Raw genomic sequence first — 12500 nt, forward strand, 5'->3', positions numbered from 1 at the left:
TACTATCATATATACTATCATCATAATACAGTCATCACACAAGATAATCACATTGAATTATTTACATTATTTACAATCAGGGGTGTGGAGGGGGGGGGTATGGACATCAAGTAGTGGACATAGAGAGAGAGAGAGAGAGAGAGAGAGAGAGAGAGAGATCAGAAGGCATAAGAAAAACAAAAAGTATCTGCATTTGATTGTTTACATTTGATTATTAGCAATCCGGGGAGGGTGTTAGTTTAGGGTTGTAGCTGCCTGGAGGTGAACTTTTATTGTGGTTTTGAAGGAGGATAGAGATGCCCTTTCTTTTATACCTGTTGGGAGCGCATTCCACATTGATGTGGCATAGAAAGAGAATGAGTTAAGACCTTTGTTAGTTCGGAATCTGGGTTTAACGTGGTTAGTGGAGCACCCCCTGGTGTTGTGGTTATGGCGGTCATTTACGTTAAGGAAGTAGTTTGACATGTACTTCGGTATCAGGGAGGTGTAGCGGATTTTATAGACTAGGCTCAGTGCAAGTTGTTTAACTCTGTCCTCCACCTTGAGCCAGCCCACTTTAGAGAAGTGGGTAGGAGTGAGGTGGGATCTGGGGTGGAGGTCTAGAAGTAACCTGACTAGCTTGTTCTGAGATGTTTGGAGTTTAGATTTGAGGGTTTTGGAGGTGCTAGGGTACCAGGAGGTGCATGCATAATCGAAAAAGGGTTGAACGAGAGTTCCCGCCAGAATCCTCAAGGTGCTTTTGTTGACCAGAGAGGAAATTCTGTAGAGAAATCTCGTTCGTTGGTTAACCTTTTTGATTACCTTGGTTGCCATTTTGTCACCGGAAAGGTTAGCCTCTAGAATGGAACCTAGGTAGGTGACCTCATCTTTCCTGGTGAGGACACTGTCACCCACTTTTATGTTGAAGTCACCGACTAAGAAAGTCAGTGACTTCACTACAAAAGCGGGCGACATTGTTATCACCAGGAAAGATGAGGTCACCTACCTAGGTTCCATTCTAGAGGCTAATCTTTCTTTGATAAAATGGCAACCACATATGCGGTCCTCTCCAAGGTTTCTCATAGTCATTCACATTGACGTCCCACTGGGGTGAGTTTTTCCTTGCCCTTATGTGGGCTCTGTACCGAGGATGTCGTTGTGGCTTGTGCAGCCCTTTGAGACACTTGTGATTTAGGGCTATATAAATAAACATTGATTGATTGATTGATTGACATGTACAAACAAAAACACAATTTCAACATCATCACATTGAATTGTGATTTATTCAGTGGTTTTCATCCATTTATGACAAAAAAAAACAGACTTGCCTGAAGCAGCATCCGTCCGTTCGCCTCGGAGACAGACGACGTCCAGTCCGGACACTTTGGCCAGCAGGCTGCCCGGCCGAGGGCTTCCTTCGCCGGGCTGACCGCCCTTCAAAGCCCAGTTCACACTTTTCTTGTATCTCTTGAAGCCTCCCCCGCTCAGAAGTTTGTATAACCCGTAAGAAGCTCCAGCTCCGGCGACTATTCCGAGCAAAGCCTTCATGTTGCCAATTTTAGGGCTAAAGGCGCCGTCGCCCATCCTGTTTACTTAGCGGCTAACAGGCTAACTAAACTCCTACACGACTGAGCTAAGAAGCTGGCTAAACTCTACTGAGCTGGAATGAATGGATGGATCTATTAGCTTAAACCACGCAGCTCATTAAGGTGATTTTATGGCAAAAGTCAGACAAAAGCAACATTAAATGAGCCATCACTTTGTGCGGAGTTGTCAACAAACCGGTGTTGTCGTTCGTGTGCTGCGTGGCTTTTCCGCCGGGTAGCAACAACATAGTGGGCCGACCACATGTTCCACAGAGTGACAACAATATAGCAATTAATGTACTTTTTAAATATTCGCTCTGATTTAATAATTTCACACAACGGTGTTGTAGTGTTTTGAATTTTAAAAAGGGAAAATGTAGGCTAAAACGGGTTCCCATCGGAAGCTTTTTAGAGGCACAAAATGCTTTTAAGATTATAATTGTTTAACAAATACAATTAAACCTATACAAAAACAAATATTGCATAATTTATAAGTATATGTCCATCATTAATAGCTATACAACTTGAAATAGTGTCAGAACAGAAGTGAAGTCAAATAACGAAATGCAAGTTTTTTGTTGTTTTTTTTTGTTTTGTTTTTTAATTGAACAATAAACATACATTTATAATGTACTTTCAACATCAAGAAAAGAAAACAAAAGCAAATACAGATAGAGTGAAAAGTCAAATCAGGAAATGCAAATTTTATTAATTTTTTTATTTTATATATATATATATATTTTTGTTTTGTTTTTAATTGAACAAACATACATTTATAATGCACACAAAAGTGTGCATATATATATATATATTGTATATATATATATTCTATTTATATATATTTAATATTTATAATATATATATATATATATATATATATATATATATATATATATATATATATATATATATATATACATACATACAAATCTCCTGAGGATTGAGGAAAACCCTCATGAAACAGGCCTGTAGAGATGAAATAGTCTTGTGATTTTTTTCCCACACATACATATTACGCTCTACCACGGTATCGAGCACTATTTTTTGGATAATCTAATTAAGACATACATACATACATATATATGTGTGTGTGTGTGTGTGTGTGTGTGTGTGTGTGTTTTATTTAAATAAAAACAATAAACTATTAATAATAATTAAAGTGCCATTTAAAAAATAAATATTTTAAATGAAACATGTTATTGAAATAGGTGTCTGACTCAAGAGCGTAAATTAGCATGGTCTTTCGAGACCAAGCTGCCAAAGGAGGATAATTACTTTATTGAAATAATCTCCTGGCGCTGTATTGTATTGTTTTTGTACTTGTTTTAATTGTCCTTTTTATTATTTCATGTTTTCGATTGTTTGTAAATGTTGAACTTTATAAATAAATGTATTTTTATTATTATTTTAATTTATTTTAATTTTATAAACCTTTATTTATAAACTGCAACATTTACAAAGAATCGGGAAATAATCAAAATAAGTACAAAAACACTACAAAACAGCGTGGGGGGTTGTAAACTCAACAAACTAACTAAAACAGAATGCAATATATATATATATATATATATATATATATATATATATATATATAAAACAAAGTGCAAAGCCAAAGGCTCACACAAGTTCAGTAAATAATTTAAATTTGGAACACAGCATCATAGTTTTCAAAATAAATGTATATATTTAAAAATTAAAATAAAAAAAAAACATTCGTTGTGTCGCATGTGATGACGTCACCAATCAACGCCCATCAGTGATGACGTATGAGTCAGCACTATTCACAAGTTCAGTCTGGCGGATATTTCAAAGACTGAAGATGACGCACCAAACCACGATGTAATAAATACGTCAAGCTGGACAGAACTTCAAAATATATTCCTGTAAGTGTTTTATTATGCTTTTAATGTTGTAGACTTGATGTAGAATTCAGATAACCCTTGCAAATGAAAGCAAAACAAACGCAAATCGAAGTGAGCACTCTGACAGAGCATGAGCTCCAGCAGTTATACAAGGTAAATTAATAATAAAAGTTATAAATCATAAGTTATGTCATTCACTTGACTGTCTTGACGTCCCTTGACAGGCCCTGTTGATTGCTTCATGTCGGTTAGATCCCAGAGACCCCGTACAGTTCCTGAAGAACACCCTGACCACCTTCCAGGGCCATGACAACCTGCAGAATGTGGACTGGTAGGTCCCACTGACACCTGACACGTCCCACTGACACCTGACACCACATCAACCCTCTGTGGATCATTTCCACCCACACCCACCTGGACACTTTATTAGGAACCCCCTCCAAAAACACCAAGTACCACCATAGTGACCAACATTTAAATACAGTAGTGTAGTAGACCTAAGTATTCATTAAGTACCACCATAATGACATTATAATACAGTAGTGTAGTAGACCTAAGTATTCATTAAGTACCACCATAATGACAACATTTAATATCTTTATTCTTGCGTTTGAAGGGACAAGTTCCTCAGCAATGAAGACCAGCAGTCCATGTTGGCCCTCCTGCAGTTGGATGAAGAAGACTACATGGACTCCAACGAGCTCCTGGTGACGTCTCCCAAGTGTGAAGAGTGTCAGACATGATTAACAGTTCCATGTTTCCATTATCAGGCTTTGTTTTACAAGTACGAGAAGGCCTACTCCTGCTACAGGAGCAACATAACCCGCACCGCTTTCAGGTGAGGCTCCAGCGCTCTTACCAATATTTAACACCAAAAAAATAAATAAAAATTTAAAAAAAATAAAGTGTAACGGACTACAGACAGAATTTTATTTTTTCTTTTCTCCAACAAAAATACTATTTTTTTCTTTAGCAATATTTACCACAAAAAAAAATAAAAACGGGACTACAGCCAGAATTTATTTTATATTTTTTTAAATTTTCAACAAAAATACTATTTTCCTCTCGCAATATTTACCACCAAAAAAAACAAATGTAACAGACTACAACCAGAATTTTTTCCCCCCAACAAATACTATTTTCCTCTAGCAATATTTACCACAAAAAAAACAAGTGTAAAGGACTACAGACAGATTTTTTTCTTTTCTTTTCAACAAAAACACTTTTCCTCTTTAGCAATATTTACCACAAAAAAAGTGTAACTGACTAGACAGAATTTTTATTTTTCCCCACAAAAATACTATTTTCTTCTAGCAATAATTACCACAACAAAACAAGTGTAACGGACTACAGCCAGAATTTTTTTAATTTTTTTTTTTAATTTAACAAAAATACTATTTCCCTCGCAATATTTACCACAAAAAAACAAGTGTCACAGACTACAACCAGAATTTTTTTCCACCAACAAACATACTATTTTCCTCTAGCAATATTTACCACAAAAAAGTGTAAAGGACTAGCCAGATTTTTCTTTTCAACAAAAACACTTTTCCTCTTTAGCAATATTTACCACAAAAAAACCAAAACAAGTGTAACTGACTAAACAGAATTTTTAGTTCCCCCCACAAAAATACTATTTTCCTCGCAATATTTACCACAAAAAAACAAGTGTAACAGACTACAACCAGAATTTTTTTCCACCAACAAACATACTATTTTCCTCTAGCAATATTTACCGCAAAAAAAACAAGTGTAAAGGACTAGCCAGATTTTTCTTTTCAACAAAAACACTTCCTCTTTAGCAATATTTACCACAAAAAAACCAAAACAAGTGTAACTGACTAAACAGAATTTTTATTTCCCCCCACAAAAATACTATTTTCTTCTAGCAATAATTACCACAAAAAAAAAAGTATAACGGACTACAACCAGAATTTTTTTTCCCAACAAAAATACTATTTTCCTCTTTAGCAATATTTACCACAAAAAAACAAGTGTAAAGCACTACAGCCAGAATTTTTTCTTTTTTTTTTCTTTAACAAAAATATTTTCCTCTAGCAATATTTACCACAAAAAAAAAACAAGTGTTAAAGGACTACAGCCAGAATTTCTTTTTTTTTTCTTTTCAACAAAAATACTATTTTCCTCTAGCAATATTTACCACAAAAAAACAAAAACAAGTGTAACTGACTAGACAGAATTTTAATTTTTTCCCACAAAAATACTATTTTCTTATAGCAATAATTACCACAACAAAACAAGTGTAACGGACTACAGCCAGAATTTTTTTTTTTTTTTTTTTTTAATTTTTAACAAAAATACTATTTTCCTCTCGCAATATTTACCACAAAAAAAACAAGTGTAACAGACTACAACCAGAATTTTTTTCCACCAACAAACATACTATTTTCCTCTAGCAATATTTACCGCAAAAAAAAACAAGTGTAAAGGACTAGCCAGATTTTTCTTTTCAACAAAAACACTTCCTCTTTAGCAATATTTACCACAAAAAAACAAAAACAAGTGTAACTGACTAAACAGAATTTTTATTTCCCCCCACAAAAATACTATTTACTTCTAGCAATAATTACCACAAAAAAAACAAGTATAACGGACTACAACCAGAAGTTTTTTTCCCAACAAAAATACTATTTTCCTCTTTAGCAATATTTACCACAAAAAACAAGTGTAAAGGACTACAGACAGAATTTTTTCTTTTTTTTTTCTTTAACAAAAATATTTTCTTCCAGCAATATTTACCACAAAAAAAAAACAAGTGTTAAAGGACTACAGCCAGAATTTCTTTTTTTCTTTTCAACAAAAATACTATTTTCCTCTAGCAATATTTACCACAAAAAAACAAAAACAAGTGTAACTGACTAGACAGAATTTTTATTTTTCCCCTTCAAAAATACTATTTTCTTCTAGCAATAATTACCACAAAAGAAAACAAGTATAACTGACTACAACCAGAATTTTTTTCCCCAACAAAAATACTATTTTCCTCTTTAGCAATATTTACCACAAAAAAACAAGTGTAAAGGACTAAAGCCAGAATGTTTTCTTTTCAACAAAAATACTATTTTCCTCTAGCAATATTTACCCCATAAAAACCGACAAAAAAACAAGTGTAACGGACTACAACCAGAATTTTTTTTCCCCAACAAAAATACTATTTTCCTCTTTAGCAATATTTACCACAAAAAACAACAAGTGTAATGGACTACAACCAGAATTTTTTTTCCCCAACAAAAATACTATTTTCCTCTTTAGCAATATTTACCACAAAAAACAAGTGTAACGGACTACAGTCAGAATTTTTTCTTTTTTTTTCTTTTCAACAAAAATACTATTTTCTTCTTCAGCAATATTTACCACAAAAAAAAAAAAAGTGTAACGGACTACAGCCAGAATTTTTTTTCTTTTTCAACAAAAATACTATTTTCCTCTGTAGCAATATTTACCACAACAAAAAAACAAGTGTAACGGACTACAGACAGAATTTTAATTTTTTTAATAATTTTTTTTTTTACACAAAAATACAATTTTCCTCTAGCAATATTTACCACAAAAATACTTTCCTCTTTAGAAATAGTTACCACAAAAAAAAATAAAAAAAATAAAATAAAAGTGTAACGGACTACAGCCAGAATTTTTATTTTATTTATTTATTTCCACAAAAATACTATTTTCCACTTTTATTGTCCTTACCCAGAGCCATAGAAGAGCAGAAGCTTGCCACCACAGCATAAATCTAGTGGGAAAAAATACACATTTAATGCATAATAAATACAAAATTGTGAATGTAGTGTTTCAGATATTTTATAAGAGAAACTTGGCTGCAGTGCAGTTAAACAATAATGAAAAATCACTAAAACTAATTAAAGGTAAAACATATACAAACATTTAGTGTGTACAATAGACAATATATTTAGCAGATGTTGCAACATAAATGATGATGTTTGTGACTTTTAGTGGTGCAGCAAACATGTGAACGACGGCGTACCTTGAGGGACTCAGTGTGGCGAGTAGCGACTGCTGGAGTGCGTTACTTGACTCCTCACGTAGCTGCTTCTGGACCGGTGGACGGATTTCTTTTTTGGGTCCAGGAACACAGAAAGTTTCCTTTGGAGCCCTGCCATCGGCCATTGTGGAACAGGAAGTTGATAGGTGCGCTTGGAGTTCAGCAGTGTACGCCGCGCGGCGGCTTGAGCCCCTTGCGGTGCGGCAATCACGCCGCCGGAGGGTTGACCCACGCTGCCGGAGGGTTGACCCACGCCGCCGGAGGGTTGACCCACGCCGCCGGAGGGTTGACCCACAGGGACAGTCTTCCGGGAAGCGCTTGGAGAACCGACCTGCTGGACCGGACCAAACCTCTGAGGAACGTTAGGTTGCGGTTTCTGGGTTTCTTGAGCAAGGTTCTTGGAGGAATCCGGACGCCGTGCATGATCTCGTAGAATACCTTTATGCGTGCTTGAACCGTAAATGGAAGGCTTCCGCTTCTCACTTTGAAACCGTACGTTCCGAGGGTCTTGGGTCTTGCTTGCTTGGACGTTCCATCCGTGTCCACGTGCCGGTTGGCCTACCACAGGGCTGACTTCTGCGACTCCAGATTCTTTGGCGGTCACCGCCACCCCAGTGGTCTTCTGGCGTCCATCTGGCATGTAGACCCATGAGGCTACAGGTTCTCTTTGGGGTTTGACGTTGATACTTTTACTGTAGGAGCCCAAAGATGGAGTGTTTTGTTGGGACAGGTGGCTATGAACCTTGGTAGAACTTGCATTGGCTGCAGGGCGCACATTTTGACTACTAAACGAGGTTTGGCCAGGAAGCTGGCGATCTTTGGACCAAAACGGGTGCAGTTTTTGCCCAGGGTAACGCTTACCATTTTCTGTGTTCTGCATCCTGGGAGAGAGTCCTACACCCTTTTGGTTTGGTCCTTCCAAGACGTCATTGTCCTCATGGTCGACAGACCCGTCCGTAGGTTTCATAGTCAGACCAGAAGCTATTTCATTCAGAAGAAGTTCCCCCGCTGTCTGGAAATGCATCAAATCCTTCCCGGGAGTCAGGAAGGAGTTCTTCATGTTTTCTACGAGTCGCTTGAAATGGCCGATGTGAGGAAAACTGATGCCCTCCACTGACGTGTCTGGGGTGTGCTGCTTGATGAGAAGGTCCAACGGATGCTGGGAGTGGGGTTCCTTCTCCTCTATCTGGTTCTGGACGGCTTCTCTCTCAGGACTATGGCGCCACTTGTCCGGCATTCCCACGTTCGGACCGCCCACGTCACCATCTGCGTCCAAAGGAGCTCCGGAATCAAACTGGTTGAGGGTGCGAGGATCAAGGAGCCTCACGTAGCTACGGTTGGAATCTTCACCGTTGAGAGAACGGCCATTGGAAGCTAACACACACACACACACACACACACTTGGTTGGAGTAAAGCAAGACAAGAAGGTGAAACCAAAGAGTTCTTACCGCTCTTAGAAGGAAAACCAAGGCAGGTGGACACCAGCAAGCAAAGAACCCTGAAAGTCAAACCCATTAGCATTCCTTGTTGGACGGAGCTCAGAACACTTATTGCTTTACCCAAAGAGAACAGCCATGGCAAGAAGTTTCCTCCAGCAGGAGCCAAGTGCTCAAAAACTGCAGCTGTCTCCTTCGCTTCCCTTCTAAAAAATCAAACTCCTGCAAGAATCAAACAAAAAAGCCCCAAAGTTCCCTTTGAGAGTCTTGCAGGGTTTGCAATTAGGTGATTGAGGGCAGCTGGTGCTGGGAGAAGGTCTCACCTCATTGGCTCCTGGTGCTGGGAGAAGGTCTCACCTCATTGGCTGTTGGTGCTGGGAGAAGGTCTCACCTCATTGGCTGATGGTGCTGTTAGAAGGTCTCACCTCATTGGCTGTTGGTGCTGGGAGAAGGTCTCACCTCGTTGGCCACCTTTTGGCCATGCTGGAAATGGCTCGTGTAGACATGTTTATAATTTATTCTTCTATATGTTGCCAGTTTCCTGTATTTTATTTATTTGAAATGGATGATTTTACTGAATAATTTTCTTATTTATTCCATTTTTAAATTAAATGATACGTTGATTTTACATGCAATTTATTCAAATAAATTAGTAGGATATAAATTATTTAAAAAATGTATATTTAGAAAAAAATCTGATTTTGTTTTTAGTCGATAAAAAAATTAATAAAATAAAAAAAAACCATGTTGTACAATAAATACTTTGATAATTAAATCATAACAAATATAATGCTTCAAACAATTTATATTGAGTTATACGTTACATTTTTACATGCGTGTATACAATTTGTATAATACATATCATTCGTAACTGAATATCTTCATTAAAACTTGTAAATAAATTATCAAAAAAACGTATACATCTAAAAAGATATATATTTTTAAAAAAATCCAAAATGTTTGATTAAATAAAAAAAATAAAATACAAAAAATATGTTGTAGGATATGAGATGGCGACTTGTCCAGCGTGTACCCCGCCTTCCGCCCGAATGCAGCTGAGATAGGCTCCAGCACCCCCCGCGACCCCAAAAGGGACAAGCGATAGAAAATGGATGGATGTTGTAGGATAAATACATCACAAATATAATAAAAAATAAAATGTATATTTATATACATTTTTAAAAATATATTATAAACATTATAAAAAATAAATTATTAGGATATAAATGATTTAAAAAATATATATTTTGGGGTGGAAAAATATTTTTTTTGAGTAATCAAAAAAATTCATAAAATACAAAAAAATATGTTGCACAATAAATCATTTGATAATTAAATCAGAACAAATACAATGTTTAAAAAAATGTATATTGAGTTCTACATTACATTTTTACATGTGTGTGTATATAATTTATATAATACATATAATTTGTAACTAAATATTTTTATTAAAACTTATACATTTAAAAAAATTTTTTTTTTTTTAAAAAAAGCAAAATGTTTGAAAAAAAAATACAAAACATGTTGTAGGTAGGATAAATACTTAAGTAATTAAATCACAAATATACTAATAAAAAATACAGTTTATATTTATATTAGGGCTGCAACTAACGATTAATTTGATAATCGATTGATCTGTCGATTATTACTTCGATTAATCGATTAATAATCGGCTAAAAGAGACAAACTACATTTCTATCCTTTCCAGTATTTTATTGTAAAAAACAGCATACTGGCACCATACTTATTTTGATTATTGTTTCTCAGCTGTTTGTACATGTTGCAGTTTATAAATAAAGGTTTATTAAAAAAAAAAAAAAAAAAATTATTTTAAAAAGCTTCTGCGCCTGCGCATAGCATAGATCCAACGTATCGATGACTAAATTAATCGGCAACTATTTTTATAATCGATTTTAATCGATTTAATCGATTAGTTGTTGCAGCCCTAATTTATATACATATTTAAATGTCAATGATGTATGTTTGTTTACATATGTATTTATATCATTTATATAGTATGTATAATTTGTAAGAGTTTTTTAAAATTTAGGAATACATTATCAGAAAAAAATTATAAATTGTAAAAACATATTTTGAAAAAATACAAAATGTTTGGGTAATTGAATACATTTATAGAATATAAAAAATATGTTGCACAATAAATTTGATAATTAAATCATAAATAGAATGCTTCAAACTATTTATACTGAGTTATACGTTACATTTTTACATGTGTGTATATAATTTATATAATACATATAATTTGTAACTGAATATTTTTCTTAAAACCTATACATTTAAAAATGTATATAATTAAAAAAAAAAAGTTTGATTAAATTAGAAAAATAAAATACAAAATATATGTTGTAAGAGGACATACTTTAGTAAGTAAATCACAAATATAATAATAAAAAATACAGTTTATATTTATATTCATAATAAATGCCAATAATATATGTTTGTTTGCATATGTATGTTTATCATTTATATAGTATGTATCATTTGTTATTGTCTTTTTAAATTTAGGAATAAATAATCTGAAAAAAATTATAAATTATAAAACCATATTTACAAAAGATCCAAAATGTTTGGGTAATTGAACAAATTTATAGAATATAAAAAATATGTTGCACAATAGATATTGTTTTTAATTAAATCATAACAAATATAATACTTAGAATTTATCATGTATATTGATGTATAAACATTCAATTTTTATCATTTTTGTTTACATGTGTATGTATATATTGTAAATATGTAATTAAAACATATTTTTAATTTGGATATAAATCATCAGAAAAAATTATGTATTGACATAATGAATAAACATGGATTTATTATTTAATGAGTAGAATAAATCTAATAAATAAAATAATGAGTTATTGGTTTATTGATTTATTGAAATTCATAAATAAATTATAATAAATCGTAAATCAAGGTAATAATTATAAAAAATATATATTATTGGACTTTTTACCTATTGTTGATTGACACATTACAATCTGACTTATGTATTTTGATAATAAAGAATACAATGTAGACTTAACAAAATAATTTTACTTTAAACAATTGATAATAAAATAAAAAAAATAAAAGGTAGCAAAATACATTTCTGGGTGTTGTTGATAAATAGCTTTCACTTTGCATAGTAGAGCTTTAACTTGCACTTACAGATGTAGCGATCAACTGTAGTTACTGACAGTGGTTTTCTGAAGTGTTCCTGAGCCCATGTGGTGATATCCTTTGCACACCGATGTCGCTTTTTGATGCAGTACCGCCTGAGTGATCGAAGGTCCGTAATATCATGGCTTACGTGCAGTGATTTCTCCAGATTCTCTGAACCTTCTGATGATATTACGGAGCGTAGATGGTGAAATCCCTAAATTCCTTGCAATAGCTGGTTGAGAAATGTCGTTCTTAAACAATTTGCTCAGGCATTTGTTGACAAAGTGGTGACCCTCGCCCCGTCCTTGTTTGTGAACGACTGAGCATTTCATGGATGCTGCTTTTTATACCCAATCATGGCACCCACCTGTTCCCAATTAGCCCGTTCACCTGTGGGATGTTCCAAATAAGTCTTTGATGAGCATTCCTCAACTTTCTCAGTTTTTT

General features: G+C 34.2%; 3 protein-coding genes across 3 annotated transcripts in view; 1 reads left to right on the forward strand and 2 right to left on the reverse strand.

Moving 5' to 3' along the window:
- LOC133645845 (armadillo repeat-containing protein 10-like) overlaps positions 1–1824 on the reverse strand; it is a 16735-nt gene extending 14911 nt beyond the window's left edge. Inside the window, exon 1 of the mRNA XM_062040752.1 lies at positions 1308–1824. Coding sequence (XP_061896736.1) covers positions 1308–1563 — 256 coding nt within the window. The 5' untranslated portion in view covers positions 1564–1824. The remainder of the gene's footprint in view (positions 1–1307) is intronic.
- A 1571-nt stretch (positions 1825–3395) lies between these two features.
- The window catches only part of LOC133647050 (F-box and leucine-rich repeat protein 13-like), a 60142-nt gene continuing 51037 nt past the window's right edge, over positions 3396–12500 (forward strand). The window contains 4 exon segments of the mRNA XM_062043107.1: positions 3396–3580; positions 3652–3758; positions 4044–4134; positions 4198–4265. Of these exon segments, the coding sequence (XP_061899091.1) occupies positions 3512–3580; positions 3652–3758; positions 4044–4134; positions 4198–4265 (335 nt within the window). The 5' untranslated portion in view covers positions 3396–3511.
- On the reverse strand, positions 7080–9171 carry LOC133645846 (uncharacterized). The gene is made up of 4 exons (XM_062040753.1): positions 9012–9171; positions 8901–8950; positions 7434–8825; positions 7080–7181 (listed from the first exon to the last, which is right to left on the reverse strand). The coding sequence occupies exons 1-3, from the start codon at positions 9026–9028 to the stop codon at positions 7444–7446; spliced, it is 1449 nt and encodes a 482-aa protein (XP_061896737.1). The 5' UTR covers positions 9029–9171; the 3' UTR covers positions 7080–7181; positions 7434–7443.

This window comes from Entelurus aequoreus, linkage group LG03 (genome assembly GCF_033978785.1).
Source record: "Entelurus aequoreus isolate RoL-2023_Sb linkage group LG03, RoL_Eaeq_v1.1, whole genome shotgun sequence".
In the NCBI taxonomy this organism is placed as follows: Eukaryota; Metazoa; Chordata; class Actinopteri; order Syngnathiformes; family Syngnathidae; genus Entelurus; species Entelurus aequoreus.